Source organism: Myripristis murdjan, chromosome 1 (genome assembly GCF_902150065.1).
Source record: "Myripristis murdjan chromosome 1, fMyrMur1.1, whole genome shotgun sequence".
Lineage (NCBI taxonomy): Eukaryota > Metazoa > Chordata > Actinopteri > Holocentriformes > Holocentridae > Myripristis > Myripristis murdjan.
The window spans coordinates 486099-508876 of record NC_043980.1 but is presented as its reverse complement, the minus strand read 5'-3'; the positions used below and the strand labels follow the sequence as shown (position 1 = coordinate 508876).

The window sequence follows — 22778 nt, the reverse complement described above, 5'->3', positions numbered from 1 at the left end:
TGTGGCGAGTCCCTCTGTTTCGTGTGTGTGTGTGATTGTTTGCAAACAGAAAAAAATGAAAATCCTTTTCTCTTGGCCTCTGCCTGCCTCAGATCAGTTCTGTGTTCTCGTCTGCGTTTCCTCCTCCGGGCTCCCGGGACAGGAAACAGAGGAAAAGCCTCTGAATCGCCTCAGTGTCCCTCTCAGCTGACAGACAACAGTCTGGGAGGCGTTTGGGGCCGATAGGAAAAAACAACGCGTGAAACGACCGTGAGGCCTTTTGTTCTCGCTGTGATTGGTGGGTTGGACTGGACTGCATGTGAAAAAGAGGAGGAGGGAAATGAAAAAACAAAAGCAGGAGCTCGGCCCGCTCGGTCCACACTGACAGGAGGGATCCTAAACGTGTCCATAAAGTTTTCACAAAGTTTTGAAAAGTCATCCCTCCACGTCAGAACATGTAAACACAAGTTTTCGGACACCCTTAAAATTTTACACAATCTCAAATATGATCATGAAATATTTGTGTGAAAATCTTTTTTGTGTTTCAAAAGGTGTGGCTGCATTAGACAGATACAAACAAATACAAATATTTTTTTGTTTATTGTTTACAAGAAAAACTAGTCAAACTGAATAGTTGACGGTGTAATCTTTATCTTCAGGCGTGTTTCCTGCGTTAGGTTCCTTGTTTTAGCCATTTTTGTGTCTGAAGACCTTTCAGATGTGCTGCTTTATATAGACACCAAGCTTGGCAACAAAAACTGTGTCTTTTAATAAAAAGAAGCACCTTCATCACTGGTACCAAAATGACCCAATACTCAAAATGTCTTATGTATTTTTATGGAACCAATCAATTTGAAGTTTTTAATGGCTTTTTTAGGATTTGTTTAGTATTTTGGCTGTGACTGGACTAAAAGAAATTACACTTGAAGACCTAAGAGTAGGGCTGGGCGATATGGCAAAAAATATTATCACGATAATTTTCCCCATATTGATCGATATCGATATTTATCGCGATATATAATTCAATAATGATGCCAGTTTGAAAAGTATCCTGATAATGTCTGTCACCTGAAGAAACCAAAAGATGTACTAATTGAACTTAGGATATAGTTTATTAACATAAAATTATATAGTATAGTGTAAAGAACAACACTGTAAACATGCAAACAAAAAACCCAAAACAAAAAAGTAAACAAACGGGTCACAAATAAGGCCCTGAGACATTTAAATACTCAACTGTAAAATAAAATAAAAGTGAATTAAAATAATTTTGTACAGTGGACTGGTTTTAAATCTCAAAATGTTGGAGGTAGAAATCTCGGTGCCCCACTAACACTGCCCACTGAAGCAGAAGTGCGAGGGCGTTGAGCAACACTTGGACTTACTGCGGGTTTTGCCCGGATTCTCATGCTCTCGGTGTAGTCGCTGGGATGCCACTATTTCAAATGATGAAAAAGGTTTGTGGTGTTCCCAGTCCTGGTTGGCACCAGCCGACGACATATTTTGCAGGCCGGCTTTGTCTGTGCGTCGTCACTTTTCAAGTAGCCAAACCACGTCCAAATTATTGACGTTGTGTGTCCTTTTTTATCCTCAATTTCTTCCGTTTTTGATGATAACACGAGTTCTCCTTCATCACCGCTTTGCTGCTCACTTTCACTCATTTTCCCCTCTTTTCATTCCGTCCACAGCACGCTCTTTTGCCCTCCTCACCTCGACACACTCACCTCCGCACCAATTAACCTTGCAGTGAAAAATGGGTGTGCACTGTGACGCGTATCACCCGTGTCGCTGACTGACAGGCGTCTGTCACCCTTCTGCTGTATGACACAGCATATCGAGTAAAAATGACCATAGTTTATCATCGTTATCGACTCACTTTTTATCACGATGACGTTTCGTCATCATTTTATCGCCCAGCCCTACCTAAGAGTGATTCTTAATGCAATATTTCACAAATGCATGGGGTGTCTGAAAACTTTTTTCCACCACTGTAATATATAATGTCTCATTGTGTTTTCTTTTATCCTGCTCACCATGTATTTCCAAAAGTCAAACAGCCAAAGATATTCTCTTACCTCACACATCACTGAGCCCTGTTTGTATTCTCATCATTAAATTTTATATTTCATTAAAAATGTTTTAATTAATCTACTTTCTTCTAAGATCTAAATGCCTTTTCCTCAACGTTTAAATTTCTGCGTTTTGGAGAGAAAAGTTTTTGCTTCCCGTCTGTCTGGGTTTCACATGGCTTGGCCCATTTATTCACACATTCTGCTTCCATAACCAACAACACACACACACACACACACACACACACACACACACACACACACACACCTGAAGCTGAAGTCCCTAGAGTTGCCTCCTCACCTCGTAGATGGCGAAGCCGATGGTGTGCATGTCCTCTCCCGCCTTGCGCAGCTTCCTGCGGTTCTTCTGGATCAGCCCGAGCACGAAGCTGCAGCCCACCTCGCCGTCGTCCGGGTCGTCGTCCTCCTCCTCCAGCCGGATGACGAACTGAGGGTTCATCCAGAAGGTGTCTGCAGGGGGATACACACACACCTGCTGCACACCTGGTACATACACACACTGCTACACCCGTGGTACATACACACACCTGCTGCACACCTGGTACATACACACACTGCTACACCCGTGGTACATACACACACCTGCTGCACACCTGGTACATACACACACTGCTACACCGTGGTACATACACACACCTGCTGCACACCTGGTACATACACACACCTGCTGCACACCTGGTACATACACACACCTGCTGCACACCTGGTACATACACACACTGCTACACCCGTGGTACATACACACACCTGCTGTGCACCTGGTACACACACACACACACACACACCTGCTGTGCACCTGGTAGTTCATGTCATCGTGTGAATCACCGCTCTGCTGTCTCTGAAGTCTGAATCTCAAAGCAGCAGTAGTTCTAGTAGTATTGCAGTAGTATTTGTAGTATTGCAGTAGTATTTGTAGTGGTATTTAATATTGCAGTAGTATTTATATTAATAGTTAATACTGCAGCAGTATTTGCAGTGGTACTGAAAGGGGTGGTTGTGGCAGCTGCCAGAGGTAAGGCAGCAGTAGTATTAGTAGTATTGCAGTAGTATTAGTAGTAGTACTGCAGTAGTACTGCAGTAGTACTCACAGGGGTTGTTGCGGCAGCCCCCGGCCGTGGAGCCCCGCCTCCAGCTGCCGTCGAACTTGCTGACGCTCCAGTGTTTGACGGAGTCGTCGCCGATGGCGTCGGGCGTCAGCGTGCACACCTCGATGCGCGAGTAGTGGTTCAGGAAGTCCCTGAAGGACATCCTGCACAGATAGGACGGACGGTGAAGACCTCTCACTCTGGAGCCCATGTGGTCCAACACTGCTGTGCACGTTAAAGAGACCGGACCTACCAGAACTCTCCGTCCTCTGCGTTGGCGTGCGGCGCGTCTCCTTCCACGTAGTTCCACTCTGATGACCTGGAGGCAGATTATGGTAATGTCCAATACAAAGAGAAAAAACACAACCAATCAGAGGCCAGCATGCTTGGTGTTCCTTGAGATGTGATGTTTTCCAGCAGGACATAATGTGATGCCGAAAGAGAAAAAACATCTCCTCTCACCAGTGACTGCATGTTATTCAGTATGTCAGTGTGAATACACATGACGATGGTATGGTGCTGGTGTTAGCAGTGTTGGTTCAGGCTCTTACCCATCGCTCCAGGCCCCGGTCCACTCCACCTGACCCCAGGGGTTCCTCATCCTCACCAGCTTCTCCTTGCGGCCTCGGTAGTTCACCTGGAATCACCAGAGAGACAAAAAACTGATCCACAACCAGCTGGAGAGCCCGCAGTGACATCAGCATCATCACATCAGCACACGTGACATCACATGTCACTCTGCTGCTCTACATCTAATAATTAACCACGCCCAGTGGACATCGCCTCCTCATGGCGGCGGAGGGGAGCGTGTGACCCCATGACCCTGGGAGCTCCTTTCTCCATCCATTCCCTCTGAGCCATGAGTCTGTTCCCACTCAGCTGTAAAGGTACGGCGTCCCGGTATGGATCAACTTGTTGAATTGCACTATTCTGCTAAATAGGCACGTTTAAGTGATGAGTGAAAGGAAAGTTAAATGCATTCTCAGACCAGGAGACCTCTGCGCTGGCAGCAGCTGAGCAGAAACAGCTCAGAGGGAATGGGATGCAAACAGAAAAGGTTTGGTAGGTAGAGCAAAATTTATTGCAATAGAATGCAAAATATATTATGAGAGAGCTCAAAAGTTAGTCTAACTAAACTAGTCAGCAAGGTAAAGAAAACCTTTTCGTGTCTAGAACTAAAAACAAAGTACTGAGTAGACATGACGAACATCTATAATGCATTTTGAGGAACTTTTTTAGCTCCTGTTTCAGGGTGGCTGCTCTCCAAGCACAAGAGGAACCTTGACGGTAGTATATGATGACTGGTGGAACACACAAATAAAAGAAATCTTGAAGGTATGCAGTTCCTCTCAGACCAAACAGTTCTCCTGAGCTGTTGTAGGACGCCTCCCTGTGGAGGGAGTACTACATATCCCTGGGCCTGGGAACACCACGGGACCCCGGGACGGGCTGGTGGGCATGGCCAGAGGAAAATGCCCTCCTCAGCCTTCTGCTACCATGACCCAGTCCTGGATAAGAGGCCGGAAGTGGATGGAATGGACTGACAGAATAATAATTCAGCAACATGACCTCAGCTGGAAGTTATAGCCCAGTCTATGTTAAGCCACTACCCTCCCCTACCCCCCAACACACACATACTGCCCCGCCCCCTTGAAGCTGATTGGCTCGTGACCGACCTTCTCACCACGTTTTGAGCAAATCTCTCCAGAACCTTGTGAGTCATCCTGCCGACAGACGCACACATGACCCTGCCCAGAGCTTTCACCTGATTGGTGGAAGGAACAAACATCTAACCAATCCTGACAGGGGACAGAAACACTGACTAAATGTTTGACGTCGGGGTCACTAGCGAAGGAACAACCCAAACTCCTGTAGCGAGCATCTCTGATCCATCAGTCCTGTTTCTACAGCTGCTGTTTCCATGGTTACCACAGTGGACAGAAAGTGGGGTTACCTCTACGGCGCCGGTCAACGAGTAGGCGTGGCCTTTCACCAGTTTCTGACGGGTGACGGCCTCCGAGTCGGCAGCGCTGGTGATCTGCACCAACAGAAACACAGACACAGGATCAGCTGAGTCTATTGATGACTGATCGGATCAATCTCAAAATTGTGAAATTAATCTCAGAACACACTTTTTATATTTTTGTGTGGTCCTAATCCCAAAGAGCTGACTAGCTAGCTTAAGTATACACTAGCTACAGCCATGAGCACAACTCTGGGTTCTGTAATGAGAGTCAAGAACTTCCCCAAGCCGCTCTCCATTCATATGCTGCTACCTGCACAGATCATCCATCAACATTATTTCTGATTAACTATTTTGTGCCTTTATGCTGATGACACTCTGTTATACCTGCATATAAAAATATGAATCTACCAAACAAATGAGTCAATACAATCAAATAAATAAATAAATATTGTTTAAAATTAATTCATTTTAACACAAATTTTCATCTGCAGTTCCTATAAAAATATATATTTTATATATAAATATAATTATTTTGATTGGATGTTGTGAAATCTTCAGTTCCCCTGCATGGCTGGCTAAAAGGTTGGTTGACATGTAAAATGTGCTGAGAGCATTACAGCAGCACAGATGACGATCTCACGCAGAACTGGAATCATTTTGACAAAAAACAAAATAAAAACAAAAACAAAAACGAATTAATTAAATAAACTGTTTATGCTGATGTTAAGACCTCTGTTATGACTATTTAATGACTTTTGTGGCCTAATATTGCCGAAACTGAATGTGACACATGACTCACGTCGATGGAGCAGCCCAGCAGCGCCCCGGCCTCCAGCGCCTTGCTGATGATCTGGAACATGTTGGACGGCGGGCGTCGCAGGTCAAAGCTCTCGGCGATGCCGCCGGTGAAATCCTCGAAGCCCTCGGTGGTGGAGCCTCCGGACAGCGCCTCATAGCAGCCGTTCACCCTGCAGACAGGAGGCAGCGGAGAACCACTCAGACTGGCCGGATCGACACCTGAGGGTTGATGGTTTGAATCCCCAGGAGTCAAACCTCCGAGTAACAACCCAAATATAAGAGCATCTGGATTGCTCTCCATGCTGGAACTGAACCTGGGCGGAGGGTTTAGCCTCTGTGCACCTGCCAGGATCTGCTCTAATGACGGGGATAACAACCTGCATTCTGTGATCGGTTTTTAATTCAGTTTGATTGTTTTGCATCGTTCTGTTTTTGTCCTATATTTTATTTCTGCTCCATTTTTTACCTCTTGAGCTTTTTTTTTGACTTGCTCTTGTTGCAGTTTGTTTCAATTTGTTGAACTTTAAATTCTTGAATTGTTATTCTGCTTTTCATAGGTGATTTTTCTTACCTGCTGTTCATAGATAGATAGATAGATAGATAGATAGACGATTTTTTGACATTCTTTTTTTTTAGTAGTTACAATGTTTTTATGGTGGTTTCTGTCACAGTTTGTGTTGCTTGCTACTTTGCATTTCACTATACAGCCGGTGTACACGTGACAGATAAAAGTTGAGATTAATTTGATATAAAAGGTGCATGAATATAGAGATGCTCTTGAGCAAGGCACTAAACGCCCAGCTGCCTCAGTGCAGCAGCAGATTTATGACAGAGCATCTGACTGCTGTTCAGGCAGCGCGAAGAGAAAAGCTCAACTTTCTGCCCTGAACTGACCAATCACAACAAAAAGGAGGCGGGTCGTCATGATACATAGACAGCTGATTGGCTCGTCTGCCTCCAACGCCAAAGCCGGCGCAGCCACTCTTCTCTTTGATTGGTCAACAGCCGACACAGGGATCCAGTGAAGCCCGGCACACTGGAAAGGCTGCATGCATGTACACATGATCTGCATCTGTGTTACCATGGAAACAAAACACGGGCAGAGCGTGTGATGCTGTCATGGGAGGAAACGCCTGGCCTGGCCTGGTTCCTCGGGGTGGAGCCCTGACCGGACCAGCTCGGAACAAACTGCTGCCGAGGTGCCTCTGAGCAAGGCTCTCAGTCACCTTTCCCTGCAGAAACACTGAGCATCAAAAATATTTGCCCCATTAAAATCTGGTTTTCCCTCAAATTTCCCCTTAATTATCTTCAGTATGTTTCCATACAGAGTCACACCCATATTCTGTCTCCGCTGTTTTATTTTCTGTTATTTATTTATGTATGTATTTGTTTATTTGTTGGGCTCTTTTCCTTGGAACTTTTTACCAATTTCTTGCAAATTTTTGGGTCATTTCTAACTAATTTGCTCAGCACTAATTTGCTCAGTGCTTTCCCCCCCATGAAACAAATAAAGTGAATTTACTCAGTTGTCAAAGCATTAAAAAGTTCTAGCATTTCAAGATTCAACCCCTCGTCGCTTTCTTCTGTTTTTTTCCTCATGTTTGAAGACAAATGACATTATATTTAAGGTGAATTTCAGTCTGTTTAAATTAACAGTTTCAACTCCAAATTTCCCTTAAACTTCTCATTAAGTATCTTCAAAGTCTGACTTAAAAAAGATTTTCAGCATGCTTTCTTTTCACCTCTATTTTTCCCCTTTGACTCTGATATTCCCTTAAATTTCCCCTGAAGTATCTTCAGCATGATAAAAAAACATGTTTTCCCATACAGCAGGACAGAGTCACATCCATAATTCCCTGGAATTTGGCAGGGCATATTTGGAGTCCCCACTGGAATTTGCAATAAAGTTGTGTGGGTTTGAACCGAGCTCAGCTGTGCAGCGTCCATTTGTAATGACGACCACATCAGAGCGACTGGCGGGGTGGAAGTGGTTTAGGGACAAAGGTTTGGGAAGATGGGAACCAGAAATGCCACTCTCTGTGGTGGTGTATGTCAGTGAGGCGCTGAGACAGTGAAGGCACCACCCTGCTGTTGAAGGACTCAGTCAGCAGGGGGTTTGAAAACAGAAAGGCGTGTTGCTCTTAAAATGAGCTGAAAGTGACTGAGCAACAAACAGCAGCTCTGAAGTCAGTCCTGCTGTTTGTTGCTCTGATTGGTTCACTGCATGTTACGCCCAAAACACAGCCAGGATTAATGAAGAGACTCAGGACAAGCCTTTAGAACCAGGAGGACAACAGGAGGACAGCAGGAGGGCAGCAGGAGGACAGAGCCGGTGGACGTGGTCTTACTTGGCGTAGGCTTTCTCCAGCAGGGCGCTCCAGAACTCCCTCCCCTCGGCCGAGTGGACGAACATCAGCTCTCCGTCTTTGACCGGCAGGCGGTCGTCGATCACCACGTCCACCCACTCTCCAAACTGCCAGAACTGAGAGCAGACAGGAGACACATGAATCAGATTTGTGAACAACAGAATGAGTAGAATGAGAATGAGTGGCAAGAACTTCCCCAAGCCATTCTCCATTTATTTGCTGCTGCCTGCACAGATCATCCATCAGCATAATTTCTGATTAGCAAGGCCTATTTTTCATGTTTACGCTGATGACACTCTGTTATACCTGCATTTAAAAAAAAAATTAATCTAGCCAAACAAACAAATAAACAAATGAGTAAATAACCCAAATAAATAAATAAATAAATGAAATGAATTCATTTTATTTATCAATTTATTCTTGGGAGGGGGAAACTAGAGTTAGCAAGACGCTAATTTTCATCTGCAGTTCAAACAGACTGAGATAATAACGGTGCTAAAATACAGATGCTCAGGAAGCAACAGGCACTACAAATCAAAAACTAATGATGGCGAGTTTCTGGAAACTGATGCTCCCAGTGGTTGTTCTGGGCAGCTGCCAGTGTGAATGTGTGTCGCTGTGTTTGTTGTCTATCATCATGGAGCTGAAAGAGGACGTCCTGGCACTTTTACCTGGAAGTGGAAGATGCCGGCGTAGTCGTCGCCGAAGCCCTGGTCGGTGGGAACGACTCTGGCCATCACATCCTCGTTCAGCGTCAGGGAGGCGATGGCCGCCAACAGCCAGCAGTCACCTGCAGGAGGAGATCTGGTTAAGACTGCACCAACCTCAGAGCTGAGACGAGGAGGAGGAAGTGGAGGAGGAAGAGGAGGAGGAAGAGGAGGAAGAGGAGGAGTCTTTTGCAGGAACTAAAAATGAACAAAACCCTTCCGGCAGCGTTCCCCTGTCACACGGGGCCAAACCCTGAAACTGGTACTGAGGCAATTAATCACTTCATTCAGAATCAGAATCAGAGATACTTGATGGATCCCTGCGGGGAAATCGGGTGAACAGATTCATCAGTCAGAAGAAAATTCTAAGTATAGTTTTGAAAAGCAGAGGATGATTTAGTCATTTCTCCAGTAAAAAGCTCAGCTGCTGTCTCATGTCCGCTTCACTGAGATGCTCACACGTCTTCCTTTCCTCTGTTCCTGTCTTTATTAAAGCAGTACTTTGTTGTTTTTGTGTCCTGGTCAGACTGGGGAGACGTTTGAAGCCCTCAGCTCGGACTCTGGTCACTTCCCTTTCACACTTTATTCACACCACGTTACTCGCTGGCTGACCGAAACACGAGCAGGCATCCTGGTCACTGCAGCTTGAATCTGTTCTGCTCTGCTGGTTCTCGTTCTGAGCGTCCATGTTGGCGTGTTCCACCAGCAGGAAGTTCCACCAGTTAACACTTCACAGCCTTACTGCGTTTCGACCCCTCCCTGCAGGAAAGTAGAGCCTGGCAGCTGGCGGTGCTGGGTCCCAGGAACCGGGGGAAGACGCTTCCACCTCCTTTTACAGGAACTTTTCAGTTTGGACTGACACTGTTTTTAACAGCTGAGTTCTTCTCACTCGGCTCAGTGCTGAGGAGCATCAGAGCCACACGGACACGAGGCGCCCAGTAGCTCACTCATTAAGAGCATGTACCATCTACCAGGGCCCAGCCCCGACCACAGCGACCGGGTTCAAATCCGACCTCAGGTCCTTTGCTGCATGTCGTCCCACCTCTCTCCCCTGCCCCTCCTGTCTCTCTCTCCCCTGCCCTGTCTCTCTCTCCCCTGCCCCTCCTGTCTCTCTCCACTGTGACTGTCAAATAAAATTTCAAAAAAAATCTAAAAAAAAAAAAAAAAAGAACCACACAAATATAAAGACGATTCTGACAGTAATGAGATAATTGTGACATAAAAGTCAAAATTCTGACTTCAGTGTCAAACTTGTGAGATCAATCTCAGACTGCATTCTTTAAATATTTCTGTCTGGTCCTAATCCCAATGAGCTGACCAGCTGTCAGGGCGCTGTATGTTGGTTTTGTCTTTTCAGTGTCCCCTGGACTTTATTTTTGGACTTTGTCTCCTGTCTTTCCCCGGGACTCTGTGTGTGTGTGTGTGTGTGTGTGTGTGTGTGTGTGTGTGGGCGTGGTTCTATGAGTTCTGTTCATGCTGTGTTCTCCTGGTGGTTTGTTTGGGCCCCTCCCTTCAATGTTTTCTCCTGGGTCTTATCACCTGGTTTGTTAGCCCCGCCCCCTGTGTTTTTTGAACCTGTCAGCTCCTGTGTCTGGCCTAACCCTTTACCTAAACCCCAACCCTGACCCTTTACCTAAACCCTCAGCCAATCCTCTGTGTTCTCCTGTCTTGAGCTGCAGCTCCTCCTCCAGGTGAGTCCTGTTACCTTATTGTGTATTTAAATCCTGTCTTCAGTTCCCTGTGTTTATTCCTCGTGTCATTTTCTAGTTTCAGTTAATAAATTAATATTTTGCTTCACTGCAACCTGCTCCTGCATTTGGGTCCCACCAGCCTCCACACACGGGACACCGGCTAGCTTCAGTATGAAGTAACCACAGGCAGGGCTCTGTAATGATCATTATTTTAGATTTACATGAATCCCTCCTGTGCTCACACAGAGACAATCTGAGGTAATTCACTACAGATCACAGCAGAAGGTCTAAGGCCACAGTTTTGAAGAGGGGTGGATGGCAGCACTGAGGAGCAGGAGGAGGAGGAGGAGGAGGAGGAGGAGGAGGAGGAGGAGGAGGAGGAGGGGAAGGGGGAGGAGCAGGAGGGGCAGGAGGAGCAGGAAGAGGAGGAGGGGCAGGAGGAGGAGCAGGAGGAGCAGGAGGAGCAGGAGGAGGAGGAGGAGCAGGAGGAGGAGCAGGAAGAGGAGGAGGAGGAGGAGGAGGGGTAGGAGGGGCAGGAGGAGCAGGAAGAGGAGGAGGGGTAGGAGGAGGGGCAGGAGGAGCAGGAGGAGCAGGAAGAGGAGGAGGGGCAGGAGGAGGGGCAGGAGGGGCTGGTTCTGTCATGCCAGCTCAGACTGAAACCTCAGAGGGCTCACCGCTGTTTCTGTCTGAAGGAAACTCTCCTCGTTTACTCAGAACTCACATGACAGGGTGTGTGTGTGCATGTGTGTGTGTGTGTGTGTGTGTGAGTGTGTGTGTGTGTGTGCACGCACGCGCACCGTTTGAATCTGGAGATACATTTGATTGTAATGCTCCTTGTTTCTAGAGATCGGTGTTTGGTTTGTGTCTTGTTCAGACTTTTGGAGAAAATGAAACGGAGCTGCTCCTGAGGCAGCGTGTGAAAACATAAACCAACTTGCAAAATCTGTACAGTTTACAGTCTTATGTAACTCCAGCCCAGCCCGGGGGGGGGGGGGGGGGGGGGGGGGGGGGGGGAGAGAGAGAGAGAGAGAGAGAAGGAGGGGGAGAGAGGAATCTGCTGTGGTTTTATCGAGGCACGACATGTTGGTGAGTCACCAGCGTGTGAGAAACAAACACAACTGAGCCAGGCCTGTGTGTGTGTGTGTGCGTGTGTGTGTGTGTGTGTGTGTGCGTGTGTGTGTGCGTCCTTCAGCTATCTTCACCCCTCTCTCTCTCCTGTGTCTCCGTCTCTGTCTCTCTACCATCTGAAGCCACTAACAATAGCTGGCAAGCCTCTTCCTGCCCTCCACATTTTTCTGGCCGGCCAATCAGGGCGCAGCTCTGGCATCGCCCTCTAATTACACTTGATTGGCTCCAGCTAGAACAAAAAAAAAAGAAAGAAAGAAGAACTCCTCCCCAAACAGAGTCCATGATGTCCTCAGCTGGTCTGCATTAGTTTCCTGGGCTGGAGAACGTTCTGGCCTCGGTTCTCCGGGGTTCCACCCACCCGGGACTTTTTGTTTTTAAATCACAGAGACTGTTGGAGACTGTTGATCTGGACCTGAATCCTGAGAGCTGCCGAAACAAAAAGCTCTCTAAAGGACGCCGGCGCAGGCGAGCGTCCGTCCTCACGGGGAAAAGCCAGATGAGATAAATAAAGCAAGCGGCCCAGACTGACCAGTGTGTGTGTGTGTGTGTGTGTGTGTGTGTGTGTGTGTGTGTGTGGTGTCAGACTTCCTTCTCACAGAATTACTGAGCAGAGATATTGATACTGATTATTAGTAATCCAGGAAACTGATAGTTGATATTTTGGGTTGACATTCCTTTGTGGTAAATTTGAAAATCGCAGTGTGAGAGACACCAACATAAACGTCGCTTTGAATGAACAAATGTTTTATTAAAATTATGTTAGTAAAAAAAAACCCTATCTTTGACTCTATTTAAGATAAGAAGTTTCTGTTAGTTAGTTTGGATTAATGATATGAGTTCTGACCCTAACACTGAGCAGTGCTGCGTCCTGTCCCGTCACTCCCTCCTGATTCAGAATTTAATGATTAACGAACGGGATGGAAATTAAACAAAGACTGCAGCTATTTCGGTTTCCTCCTCCAGGCGTGTGCGCTCTCTGGAACTTATTTGCTTAAAAAAAGTTTTGACTATCGTCCCGAAGCCATGGTGACGCCGTGTTGAAGCAGAACAGGTTCTCTGTGTGGTTCTCAGTGAGGGAACGTTAAACCCTAACCGCCCCGCCGGCCCCCGGCGGCCCCCGGCGGGCCCGGCCTGCTTCCTGCTTCCTGTCCGTCAGGCGGACAAACTGAGAGATCAGCTGATGTCGAGCAGGTCAGGTTGGTCTGAAGTTTGTCGAGGGAAATCTGTCATGTCTGTCTCCAGCGTGTCCCTTGACCTCTGACCCCAGCCTGGGGCCTCAACAGGCTTGGAGCTGCATCAGTTGGCTTTGACTGGAAAGCTGAGACTCTTGTGGATTCAATGAGCCACATTTGATTCCTGTGTGATGATGTTGGCCCCCATAGCAGCCATTTCACTGCAGCCAGAGACTTTTGTCAAACTGGACGTCGCTGGAGAAAATGACCTCTAGTGACCTCTAGGAGAATCACAGCCTCATCAGACTTTACACACACAAACTAGAGAGCGAGGCCGTTCAGAGGAGCTCTGCTTCTGCAGCTGGACTGACAGGAAGGCCCAGTGTCTGACACGTTTACACAACACAACGCTCAACATCCAGTCACAGGAAAATGCAGTTCTTAGAGAAATCTACAAATGTGAAAACTGTTTGACTCTAGATCAAAGCCTGAATGTTTCTGTGGTGTTCCTCAGGGTCTCTGTGTCCTGATCTGGGATTCTGCAGGATTTATGACCATTTTTTATTAATTCTCCAGCAGGTGAAGAACGGTGCAGCTCAAATGAATCTTCAGGTTCCAGCTTTCAGATGACGTTTCTATTTCTATTTCTATTCTGCTCTTCTAGTCTGTTGATCCCTCTCTGCTGTTGACCTTTCATGTTGACGCTGGTCTCAGGAAGGGGCTGAGTGGTTCAGGGGTTAAACCCGAAACCACGAGGAGAGACGAGGAGGCGGGACAGTCCCCTAACGGGCTCTGTCCGTCCCCACTGCTGGGAAGTGAGCTTTTATAAACGATGAAAAGAAGAAGAAGAAGAAGAAGAAGAATATTAAGCTTATGATAATAATTTTGTTGATGACATCACTGACCACCTCGCTATGAGGTCACCGAGGTCTGGACCATGGTATTTCCCGGGGCTGATGGGAAATGTGGTGTTAAAGGGGAATGGCAGAATCATGCAACATGTCTGAGTGTGTTTCACTGACGGCTGTGAAATCTGACGCTCGGCCGTCATACAATGTTGACAACAACGTGCGGACGCCATCAGGCTGAAGCTGCAGGCCCACGTCACCGCCGGGACGCCGCCGGGACGCCGTCAGGACGCCATCAGGACGCCGTCAGGACGCCGTCAGGACGCCGTGAGGACGCCGCCAGGACGCCACCAGGACGCCGTCGGGACGCCGGCAGGACGCCGTCAGGACGCCGCCAGGACGCCGTTAGGACGCCGCCAAGACGTCATCAGGACGCCGTCAGGACGCCGCCAGGACGCCGCCAAGACGTCATCAGGACGCCGTCAGGACGCCGCCAGGACGCCGCCGGGACGCCGTCAGGAGGACACAGATGCTCCTGCTGCTGCTGTGAGGCTTTTAGACTTTTACAGACTGATCACTTTGAGGAGCTTCATCATGGAGGACGACAAGTTTTGTTTTTTTGTTTTTTTTCAGGACTGGATCAGGATTCAGCCGAGAACAAAACACTGAGGACGAGTTTGTTTGTAAAAAAAAAAAAAAAAAAAATCATTTGTGATCGGGTGTTTTTTTTTTTTTTTTTTTCTTAGTGTGTTTAGTTTAGCCCACAGCCTCGGAGGACGACTGAGTTTTGTCAAATTTATAATAAAACTCTGATGGGAAAGTGAGGACTGTGTAGACTCAGTGAGCTGTGAGCTCATTTTGTTGGATTACAGATTAAAGAGGAGGATCACGAAGACGAGACGGATCCGTGGACGGGACAAAATGTTCTGACGGCCTCAGAGGGACGTGTGAGCGCTCTGAGCTGCAGCGCCACCATCTGGCCGACGTGCTTGACGCTGCGTGTCTGAACACACCTCAGCAGGTGTTTGGTTCACCTGTGACTTCCTGCAGGACGGACTGTCCCTGAACGTCACGTGGTGTGTCTCAGCGTGTGGGAGGAGCCGGAGACAGAGGCTCCGCCCACACTGACAGCTCATTAGCCAATCACAGACACAGAGCAGCTGCCCTCACAGTTAAAGGCTGATTCTTACTGTTCTTTTGCTTGTAAATAAAATGATTATTAAAAAGAAACTAATTTAATATTTTAATCCTTTGAAACCTCCACAAATTCACTTGATTTCTTTCAAAAACAAATGAAAAAAGTGATGAACAAATTAGCAAAAAACTACGGAAAGATTAATTTTTAAAAATGCCAAAAAAGTAGAAGAAAATTAGAAATTATAATGAGCAAAAATATTAATGGAAATGTGCAAAAATGTAAATAAATAAATAAATACAATTAAAATATTTAAAAAAAAACTATATTTATTGTTAGTGTTACCATTACTATTATTATTTATTACAACATTCTTGTAATATTAAAATAATGTGAAACGATATAAGCCCTCTGTCAACCCCATAATCTGTTGCTGTGGAAACCAGGAGGAGGCTGCGAGGCGTTCAGGGCCCATCAGAAACTCACCCAGCGCTCCCTGGCAGATGTCTGTCCTGGTGGCTCCGCCCACAATGAACTCTGGACTGGAGACCAGCTCCTGCAGAGAGACAGAGGACAGAGAGTCAGCACACACACACACACACACACACACACACACACACACACACACACACACACACACACACACACACACACACAGAGTTTCACAGCAGGGACTGAACAGCACTTCATTGAAACTTTACTGATCCCTGCAGGGACATCAGGCAGGAACAGGATGGAGGAGGAAGACGCAGAGAGCGGAGGGACCCTGAACACAACAAACATCTGGACAGAGGTCGTGAAGTGGGCGGGGCTACTGCAGAAAATAGTTCCAGCGTTCTGGATGCCAGAGGAGTGGAGAGTAGGTGTTTTGTGTTTTTGAAAGAAGTCAAGGGCCTATTTCACGAAACCTAGATTAGGCTTTAAGGCTGGATTTAGCAGCTATCCTGGCTTAATCTAGCCAGGATTAGGGATTAATGGCATATAATCAATTTAATTATATTACTCTAATAGTGTGTGACCATGAATCATAGTTGTTTCACAATGGCTCATGTGATATAATCATTGTCACTCTCAGTCTCATAATTATGGAAGAACACATTTAATTGGTATTGCCATGCAATCGTGACTGCAGATAGATAGAGTGATAGATAGAGTGATAGAGTGATAGATAGAGCGCATATAATAGGCCTATAGCATTGGAGATTAGTAGGTTGACAACTGCTTAGCCTATATATTGTAAGATGAGATTTATTTTTGTGAGGACATATTCAGAAGCTTGCCTTATTTTGCAGTCCACATAGTTTAATGAATTATAACTACATTTATAAATATTATATTCGGCTGTTTAGGTTTCATCTGGAGTATGGTGCACTTTACGTGCAGGTAATGTGAGTTATGATTAAGACTGGTGGAATGATATGTAGACGGTGAGATATCACTTTTGTTGTCAGTGTTCAGTTGTCCAGTTTTCCTTCTTCTTCGGACATTAAAGTGGATCGAGTTACTGCAGAGAAGTTGTCCCCGTGCTCTTGCTACACCCACAGCCCTCCGATCATTTAATTAAGTAACATACACTACTCACAAAAAGTTAGGGATATTCAGCTTTCAGGTGAAATTTCAGGATGAACCTAAAATGCATTCTAACCTTTACAGGTGAACTTAATGTGACCTTCTGTAAACTTTTGAATGCACATGTCCAACTGTTCAGTGTTTCAGTACTTTTTGCACAAGTTGCTGTTCTCTAACAAGGAGCTTAACGGCAAAATTCACATCAGGTGTTTGATGCTCCAGCTCATCGAGGTCGTATCATTAGGGAACGGCTGCTGGAGACTGGGGTACCTCAGATGGAGTGGCCTGCACTTTCTCAGACCTGCATCCCATAGAAAACCTATGGGATCAGCTGAGTCGCCGTGTAGAGGCTCGGAGCTCTGTACCCCAGAACCTCAATGTCCTGAGGGCCGCCCTTCAAGAAGAGTGGGATGCCATGCCTCAGCAGACAATAAGTCGACTTGTGAACAGCATGAGACGTCGCTGTCAAGCTGTAATTGATGCTCAAGGGCACATGACAAGTTATTGACACTGACATTTTTTGTTGTGGTATATCCACCACTGTTGTTGGCTTTTGTTTCAAGAAATTGTTTGAGATGAGGAAATCACCAGTGTATGCTTCTACTTAAATGCCCTACTTTCATGATATAATATCACTGTAGCGTGAACTTTTTACATTTTCCACAAATTTCACCCAAAAGCCAAATATCCCTAACTTTTTGTGAGTAGTGTATAAGACCAGAGGTAAGACATACAAAACCATGTCATATAATATTTATGGACTAAATAATAATAATATAAATAATATAGAGATTTTTGGACGACTTACGCATTAAGTTTGTCAGCAACACTTTGCCACGCTTCCTCCTTTGCTTTAATTATAACACTTGTATTGCCTTTACGGTTCATAAGCTCCTTTACTTCCTCATGTGTTTGCATTAGGCGCTGAGTCTGGTCCAGACTGAGTGACGCAGCCCTCTGCTTCGCTCTGATTGGTCACGTTCAAGGAATCTGTGATCGACTGGCATGGTCTGAAGGGAGGCGTGATCGCGCACCAGCCTGGCTTCACAATCCAGACTCGCTAAAGTCGCTCCTCCTCAGCCTGACTTGGCTTTAGTGGGATAAACCAGGCTGTGTGGGGCTTTAGCAAACCTGGATTTGGATTATATCCTGGATTATTTAATCCACCCTTCGTGAAATAGGCCCCAGGTCAGTTTGCTCAGGTCTCAAAGGGTTAAACGCTGCGTTCAGGCACCTTTCACAAGCATGGAAACAAGAAATCTGAACACACTGCACACACACTCCACACTGCACACACACACGCTACACTGCACACACACTCCACTGCACACACACTACACACTGCACACACACTACACACTGCACACACACACGCTACACTGCACACACACACGCTACACTGCACACACACACTCCACACTGCACACACACTACACACTGCACACACACTCCACACTGCACACACACACTCCACACTGCACACACAGGAGGAGGAGGGAGCAGAGACACACAGAGCTGCTCTGTGATCTGAGGTTTCAGTAAATAAAGACAACTCTGTGTGTGTGTGTGTGTGTGTGTGTGTGTGTGTGTGTGTGTGTGTGTGTCGTCCTCTCATGGTCCACAGCAGAACACTCTGTGTTTTAGCTGTTTGAATATTTGCTCTGCAGCTGTGATCTCTTCTTTTCTTCAGGGACTATTTTCTGGCGGAGGTGCACAGAGCGGTGCATTCACATGCAGTGAGATAAACAGGGGAAATAAATTTTCCTGCTTGGCCTTCATCCAGAACTGACACAAGTTTTTGTTTAGAAAAAAAAACAGACACAGCCAGATCCACAGCGTGAATTTTCCTGACAAACATGGAAACACAGCAGACTGCCAGCAGCACCTGAACGCACCACAACACATGAAGCTCCGGAAGCTGTGATGAAGCCACAGCAGCAGGATGAGTGAAACAAGTCCCTGCAGGTCTGAGCTGAGGGCACGCTCAGCCCAGGTACGAAGTATGTGTGAAGTAGACCGGAAACATAAACATAAATAAATAAAAACACCGACATGCTCCTTTAAATGTAAACTGAATGACTTGCAAACAAACAGCAACATGATCACAGATCACTTTTACAGCAAAGACTTTCAAAAGTGAGAGAAAGACGCTCTCCCACACCTGAAGCTACCACGGCTTAAGAAATGTGGACAAACAGCAGGCCGACTGCACATGAATGCACCACCTGAACACAGCGGCACCTGAATGCAGCAGCACCTGAACACAATGGCACCAGAATGCAGCAGCACCTGAACGCAGCACCAGCCTCTGCCCCTGTCAGCCCAAAACCTTCACATTCCTGCAGGATTCCTCACTTCACAGCCTGAGGATAAAGCCTGAAATACCTCAGTAGTTTTCCTGTAGGAACCTGAACGCCACACTGCCGTTACAATGCCCATAATATTCCTATAATATTCCTATAATATTCCCAAAAGGATCTATAATCGTCTTAATAAAACCTTATAGCATCTATGATACGCTCTAATGTTTCTATAATATTTATGTAAACACAGATGCAGCGTAGTTTTGTTTTGTGATTTTGTGGTAGTTGTTTTAAAAATATATATTTTATCTCCTGTAATGTTTCTATGATATTTCCTGTGGTATTTCTACTGAGGACTCTTAGTTTTTCTGAGATATTTTTACAGTGTCCTTATGTAACCTCAGTGTTTTACTACAGGGAGAGGTCTGCTCGTCAGTGTGTGTGTGTGTGTGTGTGTGTGTGTGTGCTTCATCAGGTTTAACGGTGTAATTATCTCCTGTGGTATCATAACACCATCACAGTAACGCTGAAACACTTCTGGAATATATTTTTATAGTTTTCCTGCAGCCTGAGAGGTTTCGGAAAGTTTCTAGTTAATGTGGAATTCCTTTTAAACAAGGGAGCGTCCCGTCCCCCTGCACACACACACACACACACACACACACACACACACACACACACACACACACACACACACACACACACACACACACACTCAGCCAGACTCCGCCCCACCCGCCCTTCAGGAAAACTCTCCGTGTCTGTTCCAGATGTTGATGTTAAAGCGCCACACGGACTTTAAAGCTCACTTTCTCACTTGAATGTGTTTGGACGGAACTCTTGTCCATCCTGTCCCTGTCCCTGTCCCTGTCCCTGTCCCTGTCCCTGTCCCAGAGGTGCGGCCGCGGCGGGGGCAGCGGGCCCGGCGGCAGCAGGGACTCGGACCTGCTCAGTAGTTTTCCACGGCGGAGCGGAGCGGCGTGACTCAGTCCGCTGTTCGCTCTGATCACCTCTCTGATGAGGAAGCAGCACAAGCAGCTCTCCTCATGTCTAAGGTGCTCTGTGATCTCCTATGATACCTCTATGATATCCTGTCCTCGCAGCGGGAAGTCTCTCTGGCAGTCACCCCGTTAAAAGCCCGCAGTATCACGCAGTACTGCTGTGGTAATCCTGTAGTACTCACAGTACTCTGATGAGTACTGTGAGTACTGCAGTTGTTTTCCATAACGGAGCAGCTCCGCCATGACTCACTGGGTGTTGCTCTACTTTTTTACTCTCCGCTCTCTGTGATCTTCCTCTAGTGATCCTGTGATCCTGTGATAACTATTGATTACAGTAGTGATTCGTGCAGTGGTTTTCCATGAGGGAGAGTGTGTGTGTTGTTCAGTATTGAGTTTGCACTGATATGTTTTTATCTCCTGTGATATCTCTATGATATTCTTTAGTAATCCTCTGGTAGGCTACAAACAGTAATCCTGTGATTCCTGCAGTGGTTTTCCATGAGCCCTCACAGTGTGTGTGTGTGTGTGTGTGTGTGTGTGTGTGTGTGTGTGTGTGTTCAGTTTACAGGGAAGTTACGGTACTTGATGGCAGGCTTTATCTCCTGTCATATCTCTGTAATCACGCTGGGTTAAGAGGCTCGGTGATGCTCAGCCTGGATGTTTTCATCCCGCCGAAGCTCCTGAGGTGAGCAGTAAACCTGTGGCTCTGGTTTGTAGTAAGAAGTGTCCCGGGACGGGCTGCCCCACCCACCCATCCCACTCATCTCAACTCAACTCAACTCAACTCAACTCAACTCAACTCAACTCAACTCAACTCAACTCAACCAAACCAAGCTGAACTGAACCCATCTGGACTGGCCTGAGCTCCTGGACCGGACCCCGCCCCCCCGTGTTACCGTGGGTCTCTTCCAGGTGACGCCGCGGGTCTTGTAGGAGCTGCGGCCCAGCTCGTTGAAGCCCAGGGACTCGGGGGCGGCCGGGAAGGTGGGGTCGCAGAAGAGCTTCCCGGAGCTGCGGCTCTGGGCCCGGAGGTTCCTGAAGTCCTGGTTCAGGTACCGGGTCGCGTTGGAGTTGCTGCCGAAGCCCGCGGCCAGGGCCCGCTTCTTGGCCAGGGAGAGAGCCGCTCCGGACATGATGGACAGATGTGAAGGAAGGAAAGAAAGAAAAGCAGAAGTTTGTTCCTCCGACTCTTCCCTCTGAACTCCGCCAAACTTTCTGCTCTGACTCTCCGAGAGGCTGCGTCTCTGTCCCCGCCCCGGCCGGGCGGGCGGAGCCAGGCCGGGGCCCCTCTCTCTCTCTGTGTTTGCTCTGACTGTGTGTCTGCAGGGAGGGCAGGGCCTCCGCTCAGCCCGGGCTTATGGGTTTCCCTCCACATCATTATTAAAAATATATAATAAAAACATATAGGCCTAGACTGAGCATGTTGAAACCCCAGACAGGTCACTGCTTAAAGAACAGCTCAGAAAAAAGAGAGGGGGAAATGACCCCCCAAAAAACAACAACAACAACAACAACACTAATAATAATAATAATAATAATAATAATAATAATAACTTTCTGTGTATATTGGTATATAGTATTTTTAATAGGCTATTTGCAAAAACACTACAAGAAAATTATATCCACAATGACTACATCTATCGACCATCATCTACATCAGAATTAATATATGAATTATTGCAAATGTCTGACCATATGTGTGTGTGTGTGTGTGTGTGTGTGTGTGTGTGTGTGTGTGTGTGTGCGTGCGTGTGTGTGGTCATGAGAGTTATTGTTCCTCTTTTCAGACAAAAATGCAGGTAGGCTAATGGATGTTTATTTTTTACCTTGACATGGGGGGCGTCTGATTTTCGTGGCCGGCACTGCCCAGGAAAATCAGCTGATAAATGACACGTCACAGCGTCAGGAGCCGCTTCTGAGGAAGACTGCAGGTGAAACACGTCAAGGTAAACAACATCAGCTACCTTCATGTTTGTCTGAAAAGAGGAACAATAACTCCCATGTGAAAAAATAGACATAATGAACCTTTTCGGACTGTCGTGTGTGTGGCCAGTGTCAGTGCAGCACACACAATAAACTGTGCAGCGAAGTCAACAATATAAAAACAAATTATGTCTCATAATATCTAATCATCGTAATGATCAATAGGAAACATCGATAAACACCTGAGACTGGATCAGATCCGACCTGCAGCGCCCCCTGGCTTCTCTGACACACACACACACACACACACACACACACACACACACACACACACACACACACACACACACACACACACGGAGGAGCAGGTTGTGGTTCTGGCCTCAGACCAGCAGGATTTCCTCTCTGACAAACACTGAGACACAGCTCGTCTTTTCACAGAGCTGGAAGTCAGTAGATCACTTTTACTCAGATTACTGTGATCAGACGACTTTCCCCGTAACGAGGTTGTGTGAGGGATTACATCTGAATTCAGTAATCACATTACAGTTACAGTTCTGATGAGATTATTATTATTATTCCTGTTTGAGCTACAAGACGTTTAGAAAGATCCAGATTCTCAGCAGGGAGAATTAAATTAAATTAAATTAATTAAAATAATACAATTAAATTAAATTAAAATAATAGCCTACAATTAAAATAATAAAATTAAATTTAAAAAAATTTAAATTAAATTAAATTAAATATGATGTGAGTTGAGGTGTGGTCCTGCTCCAGTGAGGGTTTGCTTCCTGTCTGCTGGCCTAGGATCAGATTTTAAGATCTTACATATCACAGTTTCATAAGTGAAGCTGATTCTAGACCAGCGCTCCTCTTGTTCTTGATGTGGCCTGTAGAAAGTAAAGCTTGAGTGCAGCACCAGTCCTCTCAGTATAGACAGAGTCAGTATGAAGTGATGAGATCCAGCAGTGAGTCAGGGGACAGACCAAAGCAAAGCCTCCAGAGGGCCCGAGCGTG

The 22778-nt window shown here is 46.4% G+C and overlaps 2 protein-coding genes across 2 annotated transcripts in view; one reads left to right on the top strand and one right to left on the bottom strand.

Moving 5' to 3' along the window:
* LOC115363323 (calpain-2 catalytic subunit-like) overlaps positions 1-21079 on the bottom strand; it is a 31749-nt gene extending 10670 nt beyond the window's left edge. The window contains exons 1-10 of the mRNA XM_030057455.1: positions 20735-21079; positions 15452-15521; positions 8956-9074; positions 8267-8400; positions 5920-6088; positions 5109-5192; positions 3706-3791; positions 3408-3473; positions 3158-3318; positions 2350-2519 (exon numbers count right to left, since the gene is read on the bottom strand). Of these exons, the coding sequence (XP_029913315.1) occupies positions 2350-2519; positions 3158-3318; positions 3408-3473; positions 3706-3791; positions 5109-5192; positions 5920-6088; positions 8267-8400; positions 8956-9074; positions 15452-15521; positions 20735-20971 (1296 nt within the window). The 5' untranslated portion in view covers positions 20972-21079. The remainder of the gene's footprint in view (positions 1-2349; positions 2520-3157; positions 3319-3407; positions 3474-3705; positions 3792-5108; positions 5193-5919; positions 6089-8266; positions 8401-8955; positions 9075-15451; positions 15522-20734) is intronic.
* Positions 15709-22778, top strand: part of capn8 (calpain 8) — a 28256-nt gene continuing 21186 nt past the window's right edge. The window contains exon 1 of the mRNA XM_030057578.1: positions 15709-15824. The gene's annotated coding sequence lies outside the window, so the exon portion shown is untranslated. The remainder of the gene's footprint in view (positions 15825-22778) is intronic.